The sequence below is a fragment of the Eurosta solidaginis genome, chromosome 5, assembly GCF_040869045.1.
Source record: "Eurosta solidaginis isolate ZX-2024a chromosome 5, ASM4086904v1, whole genome shotgun sequence".
NCBI lineage: Eukaryota > Metazoa > Arthropoda > Insecta > Diptera > Tephritidae > Eurosta > Eurosta solidaginis.
This window is the reverse complement of record NC_090323.1, coordinates 207,949,529-207,975,367: the sequence shown is the minus strand read 5'-3', so window position 1 is coordinate 207,975,367 and position 25,839 is coordinate 207,949,529. Positions and strand designations below refer to the sequence as shown.

Below are 25,839 nucleotides of genomic sequence, written 5' to 3'. Positions count from 1 at the left end.
TGTAAGGCGCGATAATCTCCGAAGAGATCTAAGGCCGATCTTCTCTTCCAATTTGCGTCGTGCTCCTCTTGATTTTCCCTACAAATTGGCCGGACGGGACCTACATGATTTTATGCCGACTCCGAACGGCATCTGCAAGGCAGATGAGTTTTCATTGAGAGCTTTTCATGGCATAAATACACCCGGAGCGCTTGCCAAACACTGCCGAGGGGCGACCCCGCTTAGAAAAATTTTCTTCTAATTGAAAAACCTTATTTCTAAAAAATTTTGATATTGCTTTGCCCGGGGTCTGAACCCAGGGCATCCGGTGTGGTAGGCGGAGCACGCTACCATCACACCACGGTGGCCGCCAAACTATAAATGGTTTTGAGAAAAGGCATTTTAGGCACCTTAAAATGAGGATGTTAATATCACTACAACCAATACAAATTATCATTATATTAACAAAGTCGTGGAAGAGTCCCAAGGTGTGCTTATCCGATTGAGTTTATTCGCTCTTTTGAGCCATCAGAAACATCTCCTCATCGATTGATCCTTAAAAAAGGCCCATAATATCACAATATTTATGCTTCGTTATTTCGATTCCCCACGCTTATGTATTCGGAAGGACAAGGATTTTCATCACAAAACTTTTACGCATGTAAAAGCAATTCATTTATCGGAAAATTTCGAAAACAAAAAAGTTTAAAACCAAGGATTCCATTGATATCGATAGATTGGTGTTTTCAATTTTAAACGCCTTAAATTTTCTATTCAATGAAGCTCAAGTACGATCATTAGCTGCGAATCAAGGGATTGATGAGCGCAATACAAACCCTTAAAGCTTCAGAGCTTCTGCAATTCCATTGTCAACCTCACCTAAGCGAGGGGAATCCTGTTACAAATATGAATATATCATACAACAACAGTCATTAGCTCTAGCAGAAGTCAATCTTACCAACTCATGTTTTACCCATAGCCAGTTACGCATAGCCTGCATATTTTTATAGAAACGTGGGGTAAAACCCACGGGCATAAGCTAGTAATAAATAAAAAGAAATTATGAAAGTAAGTTAAGAAAGAAATGAAGTTGCCAAGTTTATAAGTATAAATGAAAAACCCAAAGATTAAAAGAAATAAAAATTTAAATGTATAAAATAAATTGTTTTTATATTAATCGGGTCACACACAGTTTGATGTACAGCGTAAGTAGATAATAAAAACAAGTTTGCAGCAAGAATTTTTAAACAAAAAAGTAACAGTTTACCAAACTATGTAAACTGAAAATGGCTCAACGCCGGAACCAATTTGCCTATAAAACGAAATTAACTCAGAGAGTTGATACTGCATTTTCTTGGTCGAGTCTAAAATAGGTAGCGAAGTAGGACTACAGAACTCTAAAACGCTCTCCTCTACTTATATAGCTATGCTTCTCACAAAATAACCAACATGCCTTAATCCAGGTTTTGTTTCTTTGATGGAGTAGCAAACAGTAAGACTGCTTTTTTATAGGTTGTGACCTCCAGAAACACGTTAGTCTCAAGTCCTTTCACCTCTGGATCACATTACTGGCTTCTAAAAACGCTCTGAATACCAGTATTGTGAGAAAATCGGTGTTAAGTGAATAATACCCTGCAGCGAGTCGCACTAGTTCCGAACAAGAGCAAAACTATCTCTTTAAGAAACGGTATTAGTTCTGACACAACGGACACTTCTAACATTGTCATGTCCTATGAAATGGCAATTGCCCCTCTTCGCAGAACTTTTGAATGCGTTTTTAACTGGTTCAGCTGTATGTGATTCTGAAATATGATTAACTAGTTAAAGTACATTAATCTCAGACTGCAGTACTGTGTGACTGTCTCCCATATTCCCTGCAGGGTTACATAATAGTATTATATCAACTAAAATTTGGTATGACTTAAACTTTGCTCAGTTTTTATATTTTCTTTGATCATCGTCTTTTGAAGTAACCCTAAAAATAAATTTAGATAGAATTTTTGCACTTTTCCACTCATTAAGAGTCATTAATTTACTCATCTTACACACCCCCATCCTACACACACACACTGCTCTGCGCTAAACTTGTGCACAAACTGAGAAATCAAATACTTTAACTAAACGTCAGGTGTTATTCACCCCAATTTACATTGTATTGTCACACCTTTCTTATCGTAACACTCCAACTCCCATTTGTAATTTCCTTTCAACAAATATAATTTAACATCCTTTCCAATACCAATTTCTTGCTACTTCTACTGCTTTGCTACATAAACTCCACTTCGACTGCGCCATCCACTTCTTCCCTTTTCAACTTCAACTTGACTTGCACTCTGCTCTGCAATCAGTTATTTGCAATCTTGATCAAGGTCAGTTTTTATATGCTAAACACGTTTTAGCTCCCAGTCATGTGGCATTAGCTTCTATATGTTTTATATGTGCATTTCTACATATTGTAACGAATTTACTTGCAAATCCTCTTATTTGCCCTTCTGCTAATTTCGAATCACTAAACTGTTGAATAAACAACTCCAATATTGAATAATGGAAAAATGGCCTTTATTAAAGTACTTCACAATAACACTTATACTTTGCAACTAGCTTCCTTAACAACCAAACTGATTGATAGCTCAAATAAAACTCACTCTTCGCCTCTACTGTCGCGCCTTTTATACTTTTTGATTTCTCATTGCATACTTCCAGGCTTTTCCATTCCAGAACTTACTAGTTAGTTTCAGCTACAAAATCACCAGCCACAACTACGTTTATAACTTCTCATTTGAAAAATACTTGCACAAATTATTGCCCTCTCTTGCGAGCAATTCAGATAAGATATATGCATGTGTTTGTGCATTGCTTCTCCGCTGCTCGTATACGTATATATGTGTAGACGCAATTATTGATTCGTTTATGTAGTAGATACATAATGATTGATCTATGGATGTGCATGATATCACTGTTTAGCTTAGAGTTGGCAGCACCCCTTAGTTTTGCTAATATTCGTAACAATATATTCGTTTTTATCTATGAATTAATCTGGATGAATTTTGTCTGACTACCATTTTGTGGAAGAAATATACACCCCCATACCGTTTAAAATATGCATAAGGAGCCCTAATTATACCTTTCATGAAAATGAAATGGTATATTAATTTCGTCACGAAACCAAAAATTATAAGTCCTTAAAGGAAAATAGATAGACCCACCATTAAGTATACCGAAATAATCAGGTTGAAGAGCTGAGTTGATTTAGCCATGTCCGTCTGTCCGTCTGTCTGTTTGTATGCAAACTAGTCCCTCAATTTTTGAGATATCTTGATAAAATTTGGTGAGCGGGTGTATTTGGGTGTCCGATTAGACATTTATCGGAACCGACCGGATCGGACCACTATAGCATATATCCTCCATACAACCGATTTTTCAGAAAAACAGGATTTTTGTAATATCTTACCCAATTTAACAGATTGAAGCTTCAAACTTCACCATATACTTTCGTATATTGCACATATTGTTGCCTGAAAAAATTGATGAGATCGGTCGTATATATAGTATATATCCCCCACAACCGATTGTTCAGATAAGGAACTTTTCGTAATTACTGCCGCATTTTAAGAGCTAGAGGCTTCAAATTTCAACGAATGCTTAGGTATATAGCATATATTGTTGTCTGAAAAAATCATAAAGATCGGTGGTATATATAGTATATATATGGTGGTATATATAGTATATATATATAGTATATATATATAGTATATATATAAAGTATATATATATATATTTTTTTGGCAAATTTTAGCCCCATTTTAACAGCTAGAAGCTTCAAATTTCACCGAATACTTACGTATATAGCATATATTGTTGTCTGAAAAAATCATAGAGATCGGTTGTATATATAGTATATATCTCATACAACCGATTGTTCAGATAAGAAACTTTTCGCAATTTCTACCCCATTTTAACAGCTATACGCTTCAAATTTCACCGATTGCTTACGTATATAGCATATATTGTTGTCTGAAAAAATCATAGAGATCGGTTGTATATATAGTATATATCTCATACAACCGATTGTTCAGATAAGAAACTTTTCGCAATTTCTACCCCATTTTAACAGCTATAAGCTTCAAATTTCACCGATTGCTTGCGTATATAGCATATATTGTTGTCTGAAAAAATCATAGAGATCGGTTGTATATATAGTATATATCTCATACAACCGATTGTTCAGATAAGAAACTTTTGGCAATTTCTACCCCATTTTAACAGCTAGAAGCTTCAAATTTCACCGATTGCTTACGTATATAGCATATATTGTTGTCTGAAAAAATCATAGAGATCGGTGGTATATATAGTATATATCTCATACAACCGATTGTTCAGATAAGAAACTTTGCGCAATTTCTGCCCCGTTTTAACAGCTAGAAGCTTCAAATTTCACAAAATGCTTACGGATATAGCATATATTGTTGTCTGAAAAAATTATAGAGATCGGTGGTATATATATTATACACTTCATACAAACTGTCATTTTTGCCCCTTTTTTACGGCTAGAAGCTTCAAAATTCATCAAATTTCATCAAATAGTTACGTTTACGTCATATATTTTTGAAATACGTGATTCGTAGTCATAGTTTTTACATGCAGACCACAAAAAACGTGAAGCTTTGCATCCTCACACAGATTACCTACCTATTTTTTATTTTATATTTATCTTAAAAATCGTTTAGATATGTTCAAATTTCATTAAATGCTTACGTGTATAGCATATATTGTTGTCTGAAAAAATCATAGATACCGGTGGTATATATAGTATATATCCCATACAACCGATTGTTCAGATAAGAAACTTTGCGCAATTTCTTCCCCGTTTTAACAGCTAGAAGCTTCAACTTTCACCAAATGCTTACGTGTATAAATTATATTGTTGTCTGAAAAAATCATTGAGATCGATGGTATATATAGTATATATCTCATACAACCGATTGTTCAGTTAAGAAACTTTGCGCAATTTCTGCCCCTTTTTAACAGCTAGACGCTTCAAATTTCACCATATGCTTACATATATAGCATACATTGTTGTCTGAAAAAATCATAGAGATCGGTGGTATATATATTATATACTTCATATAAACTGTCATTTTTGCCCCTTTTTTACGGCTAGAAGCTTCAAAATTCATCAAATTTCATCAAATAGTTACGTTTACGTCATATATTTTTGAAATACGTGATTCGTAGTCATAGTTTTTACATGCAGACCACAAAAAACGTGAAGCTTTGCATCCTCACACAGATTACCTACCTATTTTTTATTTTATATTTATCTTAAAAATCGTTTAGATATGTTCAAATTTCACTAAATGCTTACATGTATAGCATATATTATTGTCTGAGAAAATCATAGATACCGGTGGTATATATAGTATATATCCCATACAACCGATTGTTTAGATAAGAAAATTTGCGCAATTTCTTCCCCATTTTAACAGCTAGAAGCTTCAAATTTCACCAAATGCTTACGTGTATAACATATATTGTTGTCTGAAAAAATCATTGAGATCGATGGTATATATAGTATATATCTCATACAACCGATTGTTCAGTTAAGAAACTTTGCGCAATTTCTGCCCCTTTTTAACAGCTAGACGCTTCAAATTTCACCATATGCTTACATATATAGCATATATTGTTGTCTGAAAAAATCATAGAGATCGGTGGTATATATATTATATACCCCATATAAACTCTAATTTTTGCCCCCTTTTTACGGCTAGAAGCTTCAAAATTCATCAAATTTCATCAAATAATTACGTTTACGTCATATATTGTTGAAATACGTGATTCGTAGTCATAGTTTTTACACGCAGACCACAAAAAACCAGAAACTTTGCATCCTCACACAAAGTACCTACCTGTTTTTTATTTTATATTTATCTTAAAAATCGTTAAGGTATGCAGATCTGTTCACTATATATTTCTTATCTTATACATCCGATTAATCGGAGATTACGAACGGGATAAGATTATTGTTCAGTCCCATTCATGAAAGGTATGAAGTCTTCGGCACAGCCGAAGACAGTCCCGTTCTTACTTGTTTTTATTAATTTTGATCGATTCTTTGATAAATTTTATAATTATTGGTTATCACAAATTACAGAGTTTATTTTAACTCAAGCATATGACACTTATTTACAACATTAATTAGCGCTCAACTGACTATCCCATCCCTATTTCGCAATAACTTCCACCAATTGGGAGCACCGAGGGAGGTTCAAGTCTCACTTGCCTCTCCCTCCTCAATGGAGGTAATCCCCTTTCTCTGCTTCCAATCTGTGGTGTCGATTAAGATACTTTCTCAGCCGGACTGCCGTCGTTCATTCGCATAACATTATCTAGTCAGCAGAGCCTTTGGGTTTTATTCGCTGCACTATCGTCATATCTGCATGGGGGTTATCATTATACCTCCTTCGACTCCCCGTTGGTATCACGGACAGGACCATACATCTTCCGATAACTTTTATCTCGAACACTCGAAGAGTTATCTCATCTTTTCTCGACACCATTTATTAGCCATACATCAGGACAGGTATAATGAGCGACTTGTAGAGCAGGATTTTCGATCGTCGGGAGATGACTTTACTTTTCAGTTGCCAACTCCGTCCGAAGTTGCATTTGTTGGCAAGAGTTTTTCTCCGTTCGATTTCTACGCTGACATTGTTTTTTCTGTTAATGCTGGCTCCCAAAATATACGTGATGGAGCTGACAATGCGCAAATGCTCCGATTCTTCTTTGGATGCAGGAAGTACTTCGTCTCGTCTTTATTTACGGCAAGACCAATTTTTTGTTGGCTCTTCATCTAATCTCGCGAAGGAAGAACTCACAGCGCGTTCGTTCAGGCCAATTATATCAATATCATCAGCATACGCCAGTAATTGCACACTCTTTTAACACGAGTTAGTTCTGTAGCTAGAATTATCTTCTCCAGCATTATGTCAAAGAAATCGCATGAAAGGGAGTCGATTTTTCTGAAACCCCGTTTTCTTTCGAATGGCTCGGAGCAGTTCTGCTTAATCCTTACGGGGCTTTTGATGTTGCTCAATGTCATTTGGCAGAGCTTTATTCATTTTGTAGGGAACTTAGGTTTAGACATAGCTGCTGCTTCGCGGTTTCAAATGCTGCATTGAAGTCGATGAAAATATGGTGAGTGTCGATTCTCTTATCGTGTGTCTTCTCCAGGATCAGGCGTATCGTGAAGATCGGTCTGGTGGATAGTAGATGTACCAGGTGGGAAGCCGCACTGATGAGGTTCAATCAGTTTATTGACTATGGGCTTCAGTCTTTCGCACATTACGCTAAATATAACCTTTTACGCGATATTAAGTTGGCTGATTGGCGCGGTTTGTGGGTTCGCCTTTCTTGTGGATCAGGCAGAGTGCACTTTTTAACACCTGCGTACATAGATAAAAGGTTCGAAACTATGTTAGTTAAGGCAGCATGTCCTCTAAATTTTTTGAACATACAAATCTTAATATGGGGTGCCGTACCCATTTTCATGGTTCAATTTTATGTGCTGGCCACACTTCACACATGCGATATTAATCATGTAAATTTGATAGCGCCACAATCCTACTCTCAGCGTCATTCCATCTCCTTGCTTCAACAATATTATCCAACCCTTTCAGTTTTCATATGTTTGTATGTTTTATCATTGCGGTGCTGTAATGTGATTACATTGGGGATTCGCTTTACAAAGCTTACGTGCGGTTGAATGTAATAAATAAAACAAATGAATAAACAAATAGAATAGTCACGATTGCGTTTGTCAACAGCAAATTGTTTTTGTAGCAACCAACAACCACGAATTGGTGGTGTCACTTAGATGGTCAGCAATTATTGGATGTTTGTTTTGGTTTTCATTCTGTTTTTGTTATTATTTACATTTGGGTATACATGCAAATATTACTGGGATGTAGGTTAATTCTAGGTGGGAGCAAAAGAAACTAAGTAGAATTTAGTATTTTGTTCTAATTCTACTGCAGAAAGATAGTTATTTCTTATAAGATGGAAATATGTACAATCTATAACATTTGACTGTTTCAAAAAAGAATGTTGTTCCTTCGTCGAAAGTTGGCTTTTTTCAAAAATTCAAAAGTTATTCCAGTTCAAACTCAATCATTCAAGACAAACGGTTCAAAAACCTCAAAGTTCGATGCAGACTTTCTGAGCCGTTATGGAAACTACAGATATTTCCAAATTGTAGTTAGAAGTGGAGAAGCATACTGAAGCAATTTTGGAAAAGTGGGTAGAGTATGCTTCAACAATTGTTTTAGGATAAGTTCGGGTTTCTTTCGGGACGTGCTTATGATAATTTCGTTACCATTTCCAGATAAATTTCTGGATTGATTTCAAGCAAATTTCGGGTTTAGAACAGTATAATATCGGAATTGTTTTCAGGATAGTTTCGGAATCATTTCGTAGCCACTTCGATATCATTTCGGAAATACCTCTGGATCTTTGCTGGATGAGTTTTGCAATCATTTCGGGACGATCTTTTCGGAACTATTTTCAGTATACTTTCGGGACTATTTCAAATAATATCGGTGTATTTAGAGGTACATTTCAAGAATGATTCGTGACAATTAAGAGACAATCTTCTGAACATTTTGACTTTGGTTTGGGTATTTCTTTTGGGGGTTATTTCGGGATCACTTCCAGACGATGTCTAGTTTATTTGTATACTATTTTCGTATCATTTTGCGACTGTTATCAGGATCTTGTTGGGACTGTTATGAAACTGCAGTATACTTTCGGGACAATTTCAGGATATTATCGGTATATTTTGGGGATAGTTTCGTGATTCGTGATAATTAAGAGACTATTCCCGGATCATTTAAAATTGTGTTTCGGTATCTTTTTGGAGATATTTCGGGATCACTTCGAGACGATGTCTAGTTCAGTTGTGGACTATTTTCGCATCATTTTGTAATTATTTTCGGGATCACACGTGATAGTTTCTAAATTATTTTCGAGGCCATTGCGAAAACATCTTCGGATCATGTTAGGATTATCAATGGAGGGTTTGGGTACTATTTTATAAATCATTTCGGGCCTATTTAGAGATCATTTCGAAGATTACTATTTTCAATACTGTTTTGGAACTATTGCAGGATATTATTGGGAGTATTTTGGGATAGTTTGAGGAGCTTTTCACGATTATTTTCAGCATAATATCGGGACTATTTACCCAATTTAGTACCCGCTTTGAAAAAGCATTTTTATCATTAATATGTGGTAAGTGGATCCGAAACAGGTCGAAGTCAACGCAGTTCTGAATTATGAATTCTTCATGCGGACGAAGCCTGGAGTAGTAATATAGTATAACTATGAGATTTTATGCCGAATTCTCTTCCGAATTTCGTTGTACTACAATTTTAATTTTTCCTACAACTTGGCAGGACAGGACCCGTAAGGAATACTACAATTTGCTTAGAAGCATTTCATGGAGTTTTTGCCAAATCACTCTCGAAGGGCGAGCGCACAAAGAAAACTTCACACCACGATGGTTGCCAGACACAGGATGAAGGTAATAAAAAAATTCTCAAATAACGATGATGAAAAATATGAGGACTATAGGCTTTTTGTATATGAGAGAAGAAGGACTTAAAACAGACTTGGAATGAATGAGTTACCGCGGAAACCGCTTTTGAACAGATCGGCGGGTATTCCGTCATTTCCTGGCGTCTTGTGATTTTTTAGCCGGGTTATTGCCATTCTCACTTTGTCATAGTCGGATGCCGGAACGCGTTTTTCATTATGGGCGATTGGGGTATCGCGTTCGTCTTCTTCCTCGCTAGCTGGCAATGAGAAGTGTTCCCTCCACAACTTAAGCACATTCTTTACGTCAGTTACCAAAACTCTCTCAATTAAAAAAACTTTGATTTCAGCCATTCAAATAATAATCATTCCACCATTCCCCTTAGTGCAAATTAAATTTAGTGAGATCTTTCAATAGCAATTATGTTCCACAGCATTTAGCGAAAATCTCACAGTCAACATACAACTTACAGTGCATAACGCGAAGTGCTTTAAAGCCAAAATTAAACAAACATGCCATACGTAAGTGTATACTTGTACAAGTCAATGTAAAAGACCAACTTAATATGCTGTTGACCTTCAAATTAGCTGTCCGTCACTTACATATTTTCAATTCAATTGGTGCTTTTACGACAAGCAAAATAGCAAAACTCGACTCACACATTTACTGCTAAGTATTTACAACTAAATATAAACAAGTAATTGTTTCACATATAAAAACGCTTGGTCCACCTTTCAAGCCCGCCAGTCGTCAGCTTTGCCGGTTAAACTAATTTGGTAGCTTGAATTGCCGATCGATGAATTCATCAACCGCGCTCAGTGGCGCACCATAAAATAGAATGCCGTATTTGCATTGGAACGAAGTGCCAATTTTGGTGATTTCGGTTGCTTAACTGTGTGAGCTCGGTTTATTCTTTCGTTTTGCGTTTTGTTTCAAATAAAATATTTACAATTTTTTATTTTGTACCAATCGCCACCAAAGCTGTCATGTTTTGTTGTCTTCTATTGACTGAGAATTTCAAATGATATTATTGTGTATTTTTTTTTTTGTTTTTTTTTTTTTTAATTTTTTGGTTACTTAATTTTAGAAGAATAATTAGTGAATTAACGATAAATTATTGGTGAATGCCAAGGGGGAATTTGAAGCACCAATGAAGTTATTTAGATAACAAATTAACAAAAAACAAGTCAGAAAGGCTAAGTTCGGGTGAAACCGAACATTAAATACCCAGATGTGTACTTGAAACGCTGTTGTTGGTAGAATATCAGTAAAATGTAGTTACATACCATATAGTTATTGCAAACTTTGTTAAGGTTAGACTTTTATGAAAAGTGGGCTTGGTGTTTAACCTATTTTGATTATCTTCACTCAGTCTAGTTTGGCAAGGATAGTATCTGCCAAATTTCAATGTAGTATCTTTGACGGCTTATTAAGCTGCCAAATTTTCTTCTTCCAAATGTGGGTTGTGCCACTCCCATATTCGAAAAGGCGTGGAACTAAACGCAGAAGACAAGTCATGCAAGTTTTTAGACATTGAAGTAACAAGGTTAGTCTTGTGCTAAAGAGAGAAGGTTTATAATGAAAGTTCTACTAGGTTCATTACCTTTTGGCATCACACTATATAAATTGGATGTTGATGATGACTACAGATTTTGAAAATGCGAGCTGCAGGAAGATATGGTGGGGCACAAATTGTGGTCATGCTGTGTCGTTGCCAGATTAAGCCACACTTTCCTGAACTGCTCCGATTCCGGCGTTCCATCTTCAGGGGAAATTTTCGTTCTGTATTTTTAATTTTGTTTGTTGATTTGGCCGTTAAAAAAATTCTAGTAACACTATGAACCAATTCATCCTAAGTGAGGTCTTCATTGGCTGGACAATTCAACCTAGCCCGATACATATAGGACAATGATTAAAGTTGCCTACAAAATAAGGAACTACTAAACAAGAAGGACCAGTATATTTATTTTAAGGAGAAAAAGGGGCTAAGATCGTAAAAGTATAAAGTCAACTTTACACCATTAACATAAAAATATAGCATGAAATTTCTCATATTTTCTAAAAGCTTTAGAATTATTTGTAGGAATGAATGCTGAGAACATATTTTTATAGATACTCCGAAGCGATATAACATACTGTGGCTATTCACAGCATCCAGGTGGCGATTAAGCCACACTTAGGTATGTTGCAGCCATGCTTTATTGACTTTTTTGTTTTCCTTTTGCTCACGTTTAACTATTTATTTGAAGTAAAAATGAGCGCGGTGCATAAGCAGCTCAGCGTCGCAATAACATTCTTAACAACTTCGATAACCCCAACCCTGGTCGCAACTGTCCATGGTTAAGCTGAGCTTAATTTATTTATTTTTTGGTTGTTTTTTTAATACTTTTTTTTTTATTTAATTATCATTGTCAGTAAATTATATTAATTTCATTTTAAGGCATTATTGATCGATTTTTTTTATGTTTTTCGAAGCTTTGAATTTTGTTGCCAAATTTAACGGCTTTCGGGTTTGTGGCAGATTGAGCAATAACACAAAAACCCAATCAAAAAGAGTCGTTAAATCACATGCTTTGGTCAATAATGTCGCCAAATCAATTACACTACAATACAACTTGTGGGGAAGGGAGTGGCATGTAGCATAAATGCCAACGACAAACAAAGGTAATTAAGCATCGTGACCATTACAAATAGAAATATTACTTACAGGGTGACACAATTTATGTAAATGCTAGATTTTTTAAAACTTTTCTTATTACTGCGTATTGGGAAAATCGAACGCGAATTGAAGTAAAATAAGGTTAGGTTGAACAGGCCGGTCAATAAGGGCCTCACATAGAACGAATGTATTCAAAATGTTATCACCAGGTAACAGGACTTATGCTATACGTAGAATTACTCTGTCCTGAATTAGAGCACACTTATAAGCATGTGACGCCATAAGGCAGTGTCCAGTTAGTGTGCTCATCGGAAGCTTAAAGTATTGTCGCTTTAGAAATATGACCAATTTTTTTAGTCCAACGTCGTAAGATTTTCACATGATCTTAGAAATTTTGCAGCACCGTGCTTCGGTTCACGCCTTTCCTGCTTGATGGATCATGAGCAACTTCTGTCTCCTTTTGATTTCTCCCAAACGGTCCAATCCGTCCATCGATTCATGGAGTGCTGCACTCTCCTTTGCCAACTCATCGGCCTTTTCATTACTTTCTATAGCTTTATGACCGTGACCCCAGTATAGATATGTAGTCCGGCCTGAGCGAAATATATCTAATGTTTCTTTGCATTCTCAGACACTTCTTGAAGAAGTACTGTTTGTGATTATTGCCTTTATCGCCGCCTGACAATCATTATATATATTGACGCGACTGCAGCTTAAGCACGCTTCCTCAAGAATTAATGGTGCTCTTTTCATGGCAACAATATTCGCTTAAGACACTGCAGTGATCTGGCAGCCTTGAGGATATGCTTATTTTTAGAACGATACAGTAAAGAGCAGCCGCGCCATCTTCTGTTAATTTGGAACCATCGGTATACACGTGTTCTGCCATTTCCCCACCCTTGCGCCACTCTATTGTGACCCCATGATATTTTTCGAAGCTCAGGCACGAAACCGTGTAGTCCGTTCAACCTCTATTTAATGGGGCTATACTGCTATGGCAATACGGCTTGCGCTCAAGCTGCCTTGAAACCCTAATATGACATTTACACTGCGTCATTTTGGACAAAAATTCCAAATGCGATACATTTCCTCACACAAATCGCGGTTCCGAAATTACTAATTTCAGCGCATTTCATCGCGTTCGGCCCGCAAATACAAACTACACATCTGACCCACACACGCTGTTGACATTTTCTTACTAAGATTATTCCGGCGAGAAAACAGTGGTTAGTGATGTACCAAAGTTATAAATAGCAGTTTTTACTAGTTTTTTTTTTAAACCTTTTTGCAGATGCAAACGCTATATTTTTGAACATTGGAGCTGCAGGCGCGTTATGCAGATACATACAATACCGCGGAGGCTTTCTTCGCTCTTTCTGCCACATAGAGTTTCCACGACAACTTACTATCTAGTATGACGCCTAGATACTTTGTGCTATATTTTTCTTGCAGGATTACCCCTCCAAGCTTAGGCTAACACTATATTTTTGGACATTGGCGCTGCGGGTGCGATATGCAGAATGGCATGCAATGCTACCGTCGGGGTAGTTTTTGGCTTAGCATTGATAACCTGCATACCTCTCTAGTTTTTCGATATACGTACTTTTTTCCACCAAACCAGTACCCCGTAGTAAAGTATGGGCTTGACAATACCCAATTAGAGTTTGGGAGAGCATGCATACAGTCCCAGAGGCTCTCTTCGTTCTCTCTTCCACATGGAGTATAAATCATAGATATTTTGTGACGTCATTTCATATCCTAATATTTCCTGGTTAATAATACGGAATATTATTTTTCTAAAACTTACCGCAATTTGGAGGCATATTCTTTTTCTATCGTTAAACGATCTTGTATGAAACTGCAATATTTTTCCAGAAATTCAATGCCTTTATTCGTCTGTAACGATATATTTTCATACTGGTCCTGTAAATAAAAACATAAAAATAAGTTAATAAATTTAAATAGTTACGTTAATTACTTAATTAGATACACAAGTGTGATTTGAAAAATTAAATTTAAAAACAGAATGTTGATCATATATATGGTATATAAAAATAAATATGACTGAAGCAAAATATGCAGCTGACGCACAGTCTAAACTAACTAAGATATTTATTTAGATAATAATTTAATTTAAAATTTAAAATAGAATATTGAAGCGGACAAACTGAGAACAACAATTGTATTAGTTTTCACACACACTATAGCCTTCATACTTCTAGCGTATTCTGCTGCGCAAATGGGACATGTATTGTGCATATTATTAGTTATAATTATCATCCTGTGAAACCAAAAAGCTTTTAGATAACACTTCGATAAGAAATTGGTAACAATCCGATAGCAAAACGACAATCAATCGACATCATGTTGATAATTTTTCGATGATTATCCAAAACTTAATTAAATTAAACTTAATTTAAATTAATACGTATTTATTTAGCGAAACATGTTCATTTTTACACAATTGTTTCTGTTATTGATATTAGGAAAAAATTACAAAGGTTGGTCTCTAAGTATTGGCTTTTTGTTGCTATTCTTTTACACCATTGGCATTTTAATTCTATATGTTTTTAATTCTAATTGTGTGGAATACTTATAGGCACGCTATCGAAAGCTTAGTAACATTGGGTTTATAGCACTGCTTTTATAAGCAGTACTTTCGCTGGTTACTATTATCATATATATTATTTCTAATTGCTATTTTTATGTACGCGTCTCCTTTTCGCTCTTATCTGGAATCCAAATCTATAAATAATGTTTTGGTTGTAAAGATGGAGATTCGGGATATTAGAGAGCTTTGGGAAATTTTGGTCGTAGTGCGTTTGTTTAGCTATATTTTATTAAAATAATTTGTTAAAAATAAACGATTGTGAGCACACAAAGAAATCTATTTGTACTATGGCACTATTGTGAATAGTGAACTGCATTACCGACAGTTGCTACCATACGCCAGATAGCAGCGCAAGCTGTAAGTTTTAATTGATTGATAGAACAACTGATTTCGACTTTTATATTGGTTGCGCAAGATGCGCAAGGATCCGGATCGTATCAATATTAATATCTGTATTTAATGAGCGAGACATGCTCATATTGCTTTATTCAATTGTTTTTGTTATAGATATTAGAAAAAAATTACAAACGGCGGTGGTTACCAGGACATGAAGTGAAATTCAGAAATATGTCTTAGTAACCAACGCTACAAACTTTGTAATTTTTCTCTAACATCAATAACAAAAATAAATTAATTTAATTGTATTTTATTTAATGTAATCTTTTTACTTTATTTTACTGGGTTTTATTTTATTTAATTATTTTATTTTATTTTTTTTTTGTTTTATTAAATTTAATTTAATTTAATTTATTTCTTTACTTAATTTTTTTTTTCATTTCATTTAATTTAATTTAATAATTTGGGAAAAATTTAAACAACGTGACATCAGGCCGGACAAGGCGACAGCTGTTTCGATTATACCTTGTAAATCTCTTCAAAGCCTTTTCTCCCGGGAGTGGGAGTCGAACCCACAATCCTACGATAGTTGAAATGGTTATAAACGCATTCAGCTATGTCATGCCTTAGTTGTTGTAAATTTTTTCCCAATTGCCTTCTTTTCGCATATATTATCTTCCACACATCACATAATTCGTATGTAGTTATGTGTTGAAGTTATGCCTGTTTGTAAGGCGGTTTTCAGAGAAACTTGGTATTTGTTGTTGTTTTTGTTCTATTTATAGAACTACAACGAATTAACCAAATGTTGTCTACTTGTATGAGTTAACCGGGGATTGCCCGTATCGCTTTAAATGTATGAAAACATTTATTTCAATCAATTTTTTATTTAACAATTTATTTAATAATTTGGGAAAAATTTAAACAACGTGACATCAGGACGGACAAGGCGATAGCTGTTTCGATTATACCTTGTAAATCTATTCAAAGCCTTTTCTCCCGGGAGTGGGAGTCGAACCCGCACTCCTACGATAGTTGAAATGGTTATAAAAGCATTCAGCTACATCACGCCTTAGTTGTTGTTAAGTTTTTCCCAATTGCCCAAATTAATTTAATTGAATTTTGTACAGTTATAATGTGGTCAAAGGGTCGTATTAAGGTGGCAGACACACTATAGTAAACAACAATATTATATATTAAATAATTTATATCTCATTTATTGGCAATTTATAGCTGCGTCCGGCTCCGAGAAAAGTGAGTGTCTGCTGGCTTAAGTCTTATTCTTAGATAAAAATAAATGAATGTAAGGCGCGATAGCCTCTGAAGAGATTTTAGGCAGAGCTTTTCTTCCAATTTATGTCGTGCGCCTTTTACATTTGTCCTACAAATTGGCAGAACTGGACCTACATAAAACATGTTGGTCCAGTCCTTTTTCCAGTCCTGAATTTTCATTGAGAGCTTTTCGTAAAATACACGCCGAATGCTTGCCAAATCACTGCCGAGGGGCGATCACCGCTTGGAAGAATTTTATTCTAATCGAAAAAACTTGTTTCTAAAATTTTGATGTTGCTTTGTCCGGGGCGTGAACACAGGATCTTTGGTGTGGTAGGCGAAGCACGCTACCTTCGTAGGTCAAACGAATTCACTCGTTTAAAACATAGAGAGCTCAATTTTGGGAAATTTATGGTTTTAAAATTTAAATTTTTTTCAAGGTAATCGCTACTGAAGAAATACTTGAATTTTAATTTAATATTTACCATTTTCTTTGCCCTAATACAACTTCAGGCATTTGCTTATGATATAGACAAGGTAAATAATCGAATATACATATGTATATGTACGAGTTTGTATGCATGTGTCACATAAATTCAATTAACTTTCATAAATCGTACAATTTTCTGCCAAATTTATCTATAGAAAATTTATTTATGTGTATATACTATGTATGTATATAAATATGAATAATTGCATATAAAATTGGAATTCGTGCTGGAATTCATAAATAATAAAATAACCATTGCTGTCTGTTAACACTGAAATGTGAGGAAAATTTATATTGATTGTATAAATAATTAAATTGTAAAAATATGGAATGGGCATAGCAGAGTAGATGGGTCAGAGTAGCGAAAATGTTGATTGGATATCGCCTTATCTATGCTGCCAGTTCGAAATAACTCTATCTCAGAGAATGATTTAAGAATAAACAAGTAAAGAAGGCTAAGTTCGGGTGTAACCGAACATTACATACTCAGCTGAGAGACAAAATAAGGGAAAATCAACATTTAGCAAACTGAACCTAGAGTAACCCTGGAATGCGTTTGTACGATATGGATATCAAATGAAAGGTGTCAATGAGTATTTTAAAAGGAAGGTGGCCCTTAGTTGTATATGTGAAGGCGTTTTCGAGATATCGACCCAAATGTCGATCAGGGTGACCCAGAACATTATCTGTCGGGTACCGCTAATTTATTTATATATGTAATACCACGAACAGTATTCCTGCCAAGATTCCAAGGGCTTTTGATTTAGTCCTGCAGAACTTTTTCATTTTCTTCCACTTAATATGGTAGGTGACACACCCATTTTACAAAGATTTTTCTAAAGTTATATTTTGCGTCAATAAACCAATCCAATTACCATGTTTCATCTCTTTTTTAATATTTGGTACAGAATTATGGCATTTTTCATTTTTCGCAATTTTCGATATCGAAAAAGTGGGCGTGGTCATAGTCGGATTTCGGCCATTTTTTATACCAAGATAAAGTGAGTTCATATAAGTACGTGAACCAAGTTTAGTAAAGATATATCGATTTTTGCTCAAGTTATCGTGTTAACGGCCGAGCGGAAGGACAGACCGGCGACTGTGTATAAAAACTGGGCGTGGCTTCAACCGATTTCGACCATTTTCACAGAAAACAGTTCTCGTCATAGAATCCATGCACCTACTAAATTTCACAAGGATTGGTATATTTGTGTTCGACTTATGGCCTTAAAAGTATTCTGGACGAATTAAATGAAAAAGGGCGGAGCCACACCCATTTTGAAGTTTTCTTTTATTTTTGTATTTTGCTGCACCATATCTTTATTACTAGAGTGGAATGTTGACATAATTTACTTATATACTGTAAATATATTAAATTTTTTGTTAAAATTTGACTTAAAAAAAAATTTTTTTAAAAGTGGGCGTGTTCGTCATCCGATTTTGCTAATTTTTATTTAGCACACATATAGTAATAGGAGTAACGTGCCTGCCAAATTTCATCATGATATCTTCAACGATTGCGAAATTACAGGTTGCAAAACTTTTAAATTACCTTCCTTTAAAAGTGGGCGGTGCCACGCCCATTGTCAAAAAATTTACTAATTTTCTATTTTGCGTCATAAGGTCAACGCACCTACCAAGATTCATCGCTTTATCCGTCTTTGGCAATGAATTATCGCACTTTTTCGGTTTTTCGAAATTTTCGATATCGAAAAAGTGGGCGTGGTTGTAGTCCGAGTTCGTTCATTTCAAATAGCGATCTCAGATGAGCGCCCAGGAACCCACATACCAAATTTCATCAAGATACCTCAAAATTTACTCAAGTTATCGTGTTTACGGACGGACGGGCGGACGGACAGACGGACGGACGAGCGGACGGACAGACGGACGGACATGGCTAAATGAATTTCTTTTTTCGCCCAGATAATTTTGATATATAGAAGTATATATCTACCTCCACTAGTTTATGCCGTTACGGGTTACCGTTATGCGAACAAAGTTAATATACTCTGTGAGCTCTGCTCAGCTGAGTATAAAAAGTAGCGTTATAGTAAGAGAACAATAATTTGGCTAATATCATGAAGGCTGGTGAAAAGATATATGGGTGTATATCGGTCTATATGTTTCTCATGGTCTGTCTAACAGAAGCGTGGCCGAGGAAATTCAAGCTATGAGTACTGTTTTAAATAAAAATTTATGAAGATTTATCATTATGTTTTATGCGAAATTTGGTTTTTTATTTTTTATTTTTTTTTCATTTTAAAGACTGTTTATTTGCAGCAAATTATGTCAACAACAAAAACAGAAAGTCAAAAACACCAGAAATCGAGTGGAGGACACAAATTATACGCTTAATTTGAAGACAATTAAATTTGTAACCGCGGCAGTAATAGCAACAACAAAACTCAAGACCTCATTAACGTTGTGTTTGCGGCCAACTTAGTTAAATTACAAAATCATCGATGATGAGGCAATCCCATCGGAAAGATAATACCAACAAGTGGCTTTTTATCTACAAAAAAAGAAAAAAGCGGTATAGGAATTTGACCGTGTACAACACGCTATCGCACATGTGTGTAAGAGACAAGGTAATCGTAGTTAATCATAGACAAAATGGAACAGTGTGTTTTTACCGTAAAGTTTTTGTTTAGTTAATAAATTTAGTCAACCTCAATTTAAGTCTAGAAAAATGTGAAAGGTATACGAAGGTATACGCTTTTGGATACTCTGTTCGAGTAAAATTGATAGGGCTGTGCTACAAAAGCGGCATAATCAAAAAATTTCAAAAAAATTTAGATAACAATTTCGTAATGTTCATACATTTTTCTCGAATTTTCGAAATTTATCGAAACAGTTTTTGGTTTGCATAACTCCACTTACAAAATTTATGAAAATTTTAATCAAATCATCGCAACTAAAAAAAAAACGAATTTAGCTGAGTAAATTTGATAAAAACTGCCATTGCTATTTTCTTGTTCGCTGCTTTGTTATCGACGAGGTATAGGCGAATTATCGATTTGTTATAGAAATTTTATAACTTGCGATTGAGAAGAGAAGTTATCGACGAGATGTCTTTTTATCTTTTTTTTTTTGACAAGTTATCACTTTGGTATCAAAAAGTAACCGATCTATTTTCGAAAAATATTCGATTGCGATCGATGCGTTATCAAAAAGTTGTCGATTTGTTATCGTAATGTTACCAATTTGTATAGAAAAGTTATCGATTTGCTATCGGGAAAATATCGATTTACTATATGAGCGTTTTTATTTTATTATAGGCGGGATATCAATTTTTTATCGAGGTTATCAATTTATTATAAACACTTAACTTTATTAATGACTAACAGAATGAACTTTAATTTATTTAAAATTTTTTTGTTTCAACAAAAGTATGACAACAAATTCCATGGTGATCCCATTTTGATGGTGAGTGACTGTATATTAGTTTCGCGCATGTCCAAGACCACTTATTGACGAAGTCAATGCGTCTCAGCGTGTCAACGTTGTTTAACTACATTTTTATTTTGGTATTTTTATTCAAAGATTTTTAAAATTTTTTTACTTTTACATTTATTTTTGGTCGCTGTGAATAGCAATTGGTGGGCGTTTTTATTACGCTTTCATGCGCGCAAAGCATTTAAGTATTCACTTGTTGACGGTGCTCTCAAGCAGCATATCAAATAATCGCTTTTGGTTCGCTTTCTGTGCGTGTCAAAATTGACAGATAAACAACCAAAAACAAGTAAGGACGGGACACTCTCCGGCTGTGCCGAAGACTTCATACCCTTCATGAATGGGGCTGAACAATAATCTTATCCCATTTGTAATCTCCAAATAATGCGCTGTATAATATAAGAAATATGTATATAGTGAACAGATGTACATACCTTAACGATTTTAAGATAAATATAAAAAAATGGCAAAAAACCCCCTTATCTGAACGATCGGTTGTATGGGATATATATTATATATAATAGCTCCGATCGAAATGATTTTTACAGCAAATCTTCTATGATATATTAGAATATATATCACCAAGTTTCACGTTTTTATATTGGAAACTAAGGGAGAAATGGCCAAAAATCTTTCTATCTGAACGATCGGTTGTATGGGATATATACTATATATAACTCCGATCAAAGTGATTTTTTCAGGATATCTTCTATGATATATTAGAATATATATATCACCGAGTTTCACGTTTATACTTTTTAAATTGCGGCAGGAATGACCAAAATCGTCTTATCTGAACTATCGGTTGTATGGGAGATATATGTTATAGTGGTCCGATTCTACCGGATCTGACAAATGTCTAATATAATACAAAAATACATCCTTGTTCCAAATTTCATTGAGATATCTCAAAATTTGAGGAACTAGTTTGCGTTCAAACAGACAGACGGACGGACGGACAGACGGACATGGCTATATCAACTCAGTTCGTCGCCCTTATCAATTCGATATACTTAATGGTGAGTCTATCTTCTATATTTCTCAACGTTACAAACATCGGACCAAAGTTAAATATACCATTTCATGTTCATGAAAGGCATAAAAACAACATTCGTTTGTTGAATAGACGAAAAATTGCAGAAAACTACGGCATATCAAAATAAAAACTCATCGACAGCATGTAACGTTTTTAGATCAAGAGGTGAAGGTACGCAATTGCATGAGGAGGCGGGCAGGCAAGGGAAGCAGGCGAAGCACACTACAGACACACTTTATGCGCACTCATGTGAAGGCCTACAAAAGCCGCAAAGAAACTAAAAGTAGAGCATGTGCAAAAGACCGAGCGGAAGTGTATTTGTAATGAATTTAGTGAATATGAATGAAAAAGGAGGTAATGCTGCTGCACAGAAGTTGACAGCAAAAGTATTTAAACAAATACAGGCATTGTTCAAAATTATGATGAGAGAAAAAAAAAACTTTTGAAAAAAGAAAAAAGTGCTTCGAATTTGGCACAGCAGACTTGTGTCTCTTCTTATGTACCACACTTCACACAATTCTTCTGCACAAAGTTATGCAGCGGCATTACGGTGTACAGTGGCAAACAAAGAAATAGCAGCGGACTTATTTATCAAATTTCGTCAATTAAATTCTTTTTTTTTCGATATTTTAGAAAAAGCAACTTCTATGAATCTTGTAATTAAAACTATGAAAACCAATCTCGAAAACTTTTTCGAAAATTCGAGAAATGTTTACGAAAATTTAGAAATGTTTACATTTAGTCTAACAAAGTACAAGTTATAGGTATCTCGAAATTCGTATATCTTTTTTTCATACAGAGTGTCACAATTATTTTTGTATGTCAAAAAATGTAAAACACCGTTTGGAAAAAAATTGTCGAAATCAATGAGGATTTTGAAAGACCTTAGTTTATACTTTGTTAGACTAAAATCTATTGAGCTACAAAACGGCATACTCAAAAAAGCTCTGAAAGTTCTAAATAAAAAGTTCGAAACTGTCGTGAAATGTTTTCGAGCTTTCGAAATTTTTCGAAAACATTTTTGAGGTTGAGTTTCAGTAACAAAATTAATGGAATTTTTTTCAAAAAATAACGAAAATAAAACGGGAAAACTTAATTGACGAAATTAAAAAAAAAATTACACTGTTATTTTTCTGTTCGCTGCTGTATATATAGTAGGTAATTGTTTACATATATGTTATGTCACTTCGAGCCGCTTTTGTTGTGGGTGCTGCAATATTAAAGCATTCAGAAAAATGCAGAAAAACGTGAAATAGATATTAGAGTTGAAGTACATATTCACCAAGGTAACATCAAAAGCAAAAAGCACGGCTTTGAACACGTCTTGTGATATGATTTTTTTTCTAAAAAGTGACTATATTATTTCAACTCGTCGCTATAATAGACAATTGGGACTGTCCATCATAATAAGGCACACCGGTTGCACGACCATTGGGCAGGCCCTGTTAACACTACATTTTGTGTGTTGGGCAGAAATAGCTCGAAATCGTGGAGTCGGTCCAAGACTTGCTTTTCTAACTAACAGGCTACCTGTCTAGATGCAGACATCAAGCGCTAAGGGGAATCGCAAAGTTCTCATCAGATGGCACATTCATCTTACAAGTGCCTGCTCGGGTCTAGCCTTCAGAGTGGCACTTTCCAGGGATTTTCTTATGCCCTAGCACCTAGATAATTTTTATCAAAATGTACTTCGATATCACTGCGATTAAGGTCAAGCATTCCAGAAAGCCCTTGACCTCAAAAATGTTTATAAAAATCCCCAAACCGAAGTTCAGTTTGGAGCGTATTTGATCGGGAAAACCTCCTTCCAGTCACTCCGGTACAAAGAACCGGTTGCCTTACGGTGGCAGAACTTAGTGCTTTGATAGCTGCTAAACTATCTGACGTCTTCCTGGAAGGCCCTGTAGTGATCGGACAACCTAAATAACCATCTAACACAAAGCTCAAGAAAGAACACAGACAGCTCCGTTTAACTAGGGTTCACAGCCAATCCGAATGATTCATTCACTTATCAAATTGCCCAAGTGTGAAACATCCTTTTTTTCCTCTGACAAATATTGCCAGGTCATCAGCATAGACCACCATTTGACACCCCCTACGGTATAGATGCTGAAGCCGGCCATCAAATCCCATTAGTTCTTATGCCGCTGTTTACACGAGGAAAGAACCAAGTAAGAATAGCACGGGTTAATTGATTAGTTTCAAAACTGAAAAAACTTGACTATAACCTTGATTAGGAGTCATACGGCAGAGTTGGTTAATTTTGTGAGAAGGTCGGGAAAAATATAATAACCTCCGCAAAGAGAGCGCGCACTCTCAATATCTGTGATGTTTTCTCTCATTTTCACTTGTAAGATTTTGGATAACAGTTGATGTATATGTCTCTTTTATAGGATTAAATTGACTTGCTTCTTTGCCGAGTTCGAGTCTTCGTGTGTAAACGGCTTCTATGAAGCTGAATTTTTGCTTAGTCCTGGTGTGGAGCATGGAACACGACGTTTAGGATAAAAGGCATTCATCGATATGTTTATGGCCTTAGAAAACTTACACATATGTACACTGAAAGAAATGGTGCCAGTAAAATCAACAAATCGGTTGTGGTGTTCTTGACTTAACGGAGATTCGGTGAAATTGATCGAATTATGGTTAATTCGACCGAGTTCCTTGTCAAGCGAACAAATTAGTTTAGTCATTTCAACAGAAGAGAAATTGTCGCTCTTAAGTTAACAAAATTTTGTAAAATTGACAGATTCCTAATCAATCTATTTTTTTTGTTAACACAACTGATCTTACAGGTCATTTCAACGGCGATCAACTGTCAATACATGAGCAAATTTCAAAGGGAATTTTACGCTCACTGCGCTCTCTACTTTGTACTTATGACGATGGTGCCACTTGGTAAAAAAAAAACACCAAAATAAGAAAACCATCAAATCGAAAAAACACACAAAATTGTAAAACAATAAAAAACTAGTTTTTCAGTTATCAATACAAAACAAAAAACCCTTTTTTGAATTTACTGCGCAAAAATTATGGGATACCGGGACACCTATTTATAGGGTACAATTTTGCAACTTCTCGTCCAAGCGAAATGCAAAATTGCGCCCTCTTGTTGCAAAAGTTTTACTTATCTTGTTGCGATGGATAAAAATTTACAGAAATTTCAGTTGAATTGACCCGTATTTCGGTTGACCTCACCAGTATTTTTCTATCAGTGTAGTTCAGGGCAAAACCACCGATTAAAACATTCATACGAGATTAAGAATGATGGGATCGGTTTTGAGGAAACTTCTACGAAAGTCATACGGATCGGATGAAATCTTGAAAACTCGATGACAATGCATATAAAAAAATATTTCCGATATGTAGCGCTCGCAGCGCGATTATTCGAAATTTAGTACTAAACGGGGAAATATTGCAATTAATAGCGTTTTATTTTCTGGCAAAAGTGTTACGCTTTTTGTACGCCGCGCAAGGGTTGTAAATATATTTTGTTCTGTTCTAAAAAGCAGGTAACGCCTTTACGGGGTATTTCGTTCTTTTGTGAAATCTGTTGCCTGCTCGCAACGCAAAGCGTTATACTTTTATCCTGCATAAAATGGCGGTGTGCCAGTGCAACTCTGATAAACTAGCTGATCGTGACAATTTATTTTCGCAACTTCACATATTTTTAGGCAAAGAAAATTGAAATGAAGGAAACAATTGCTAATGAATTTTTATTATCGTTTGTGAAAATCAGTTAATACACGGGGTAGCCATTTATGTTCTTTGTATGCACTATAAATGTTCAAAATTTTCTGGGATAGGAGTAACTCTATTAAGGCTTTACCATTTACTTAGGCAACAATTTATTTCAGAAAAAAAAATGCTATAAGTCTTGAGAGACTTGCTGTTTAGCTTCAAACTTAAAACCTCACACACAGTTAAGAGCACCGATAAAATACTTTCAAATGGAGTGCAAAACCGATGACATAAATTTTCGCTTGGAGGCGCACGGATCGAAAAAAATCCGCTAGGTGGCGCATGGATTGATATAGGTATTTCAAAAAATCGTATGTGGTACGATTTGGCTCATATTTGAAACACATATTACATAGAGGAATAGAAAGCGACCTATGAAATAAATTCGCCGCTAGGCGGCGCAAGGATCAAGATATTCAAAAAAAACTCGTATTTGTGGTCCGATTTGGGTGGAGCTGAGTCGAGTAGTCTTTAGAAGGATTATGTATTGAGGAGTAAGATTGTAACAAATTGTCAGGAAAGAGTGCTTGTAATAATGAGGCACTAAATGAACTGAACATAATGAGAAATAATAGGCATTTGAATCAAAAGTAAAAACCTTCAAATAAAATAATAAAAAAAAACCGTTTAGCGGTTTTACTATAGCGGGCGGGCGCGCTGGTTTGATGGT

General features: G+C 35.2%; 1 protein-coding gene across 10 annotated transcripts in view; it reads right to left on the bottom strand.

Annotated features, from left to right (window-relative positions):
• Cip4 (formin-binding protein 1-like Cip4) overlaps positions 1-25,839 on the bottom strand; it is a 142,258-nt gene that overhangs the window by 59,913 nt on the left and 56,506 nt on the right. For all 10 annotated transcript variants that reach the window (XM_067787826.1, XM_067787827.1, XM_067787830.1 and 7 more), the window contains exon 2: positions 14,038-14,153. In XM_067787826.1, coding sequence (XP_067643927.1) covers positions 14,038-14,153 — 116 coding nt within the window. The remainder of the gene's footprint in view (positions 1-14,037; positions 14,154-25,839) is intronic.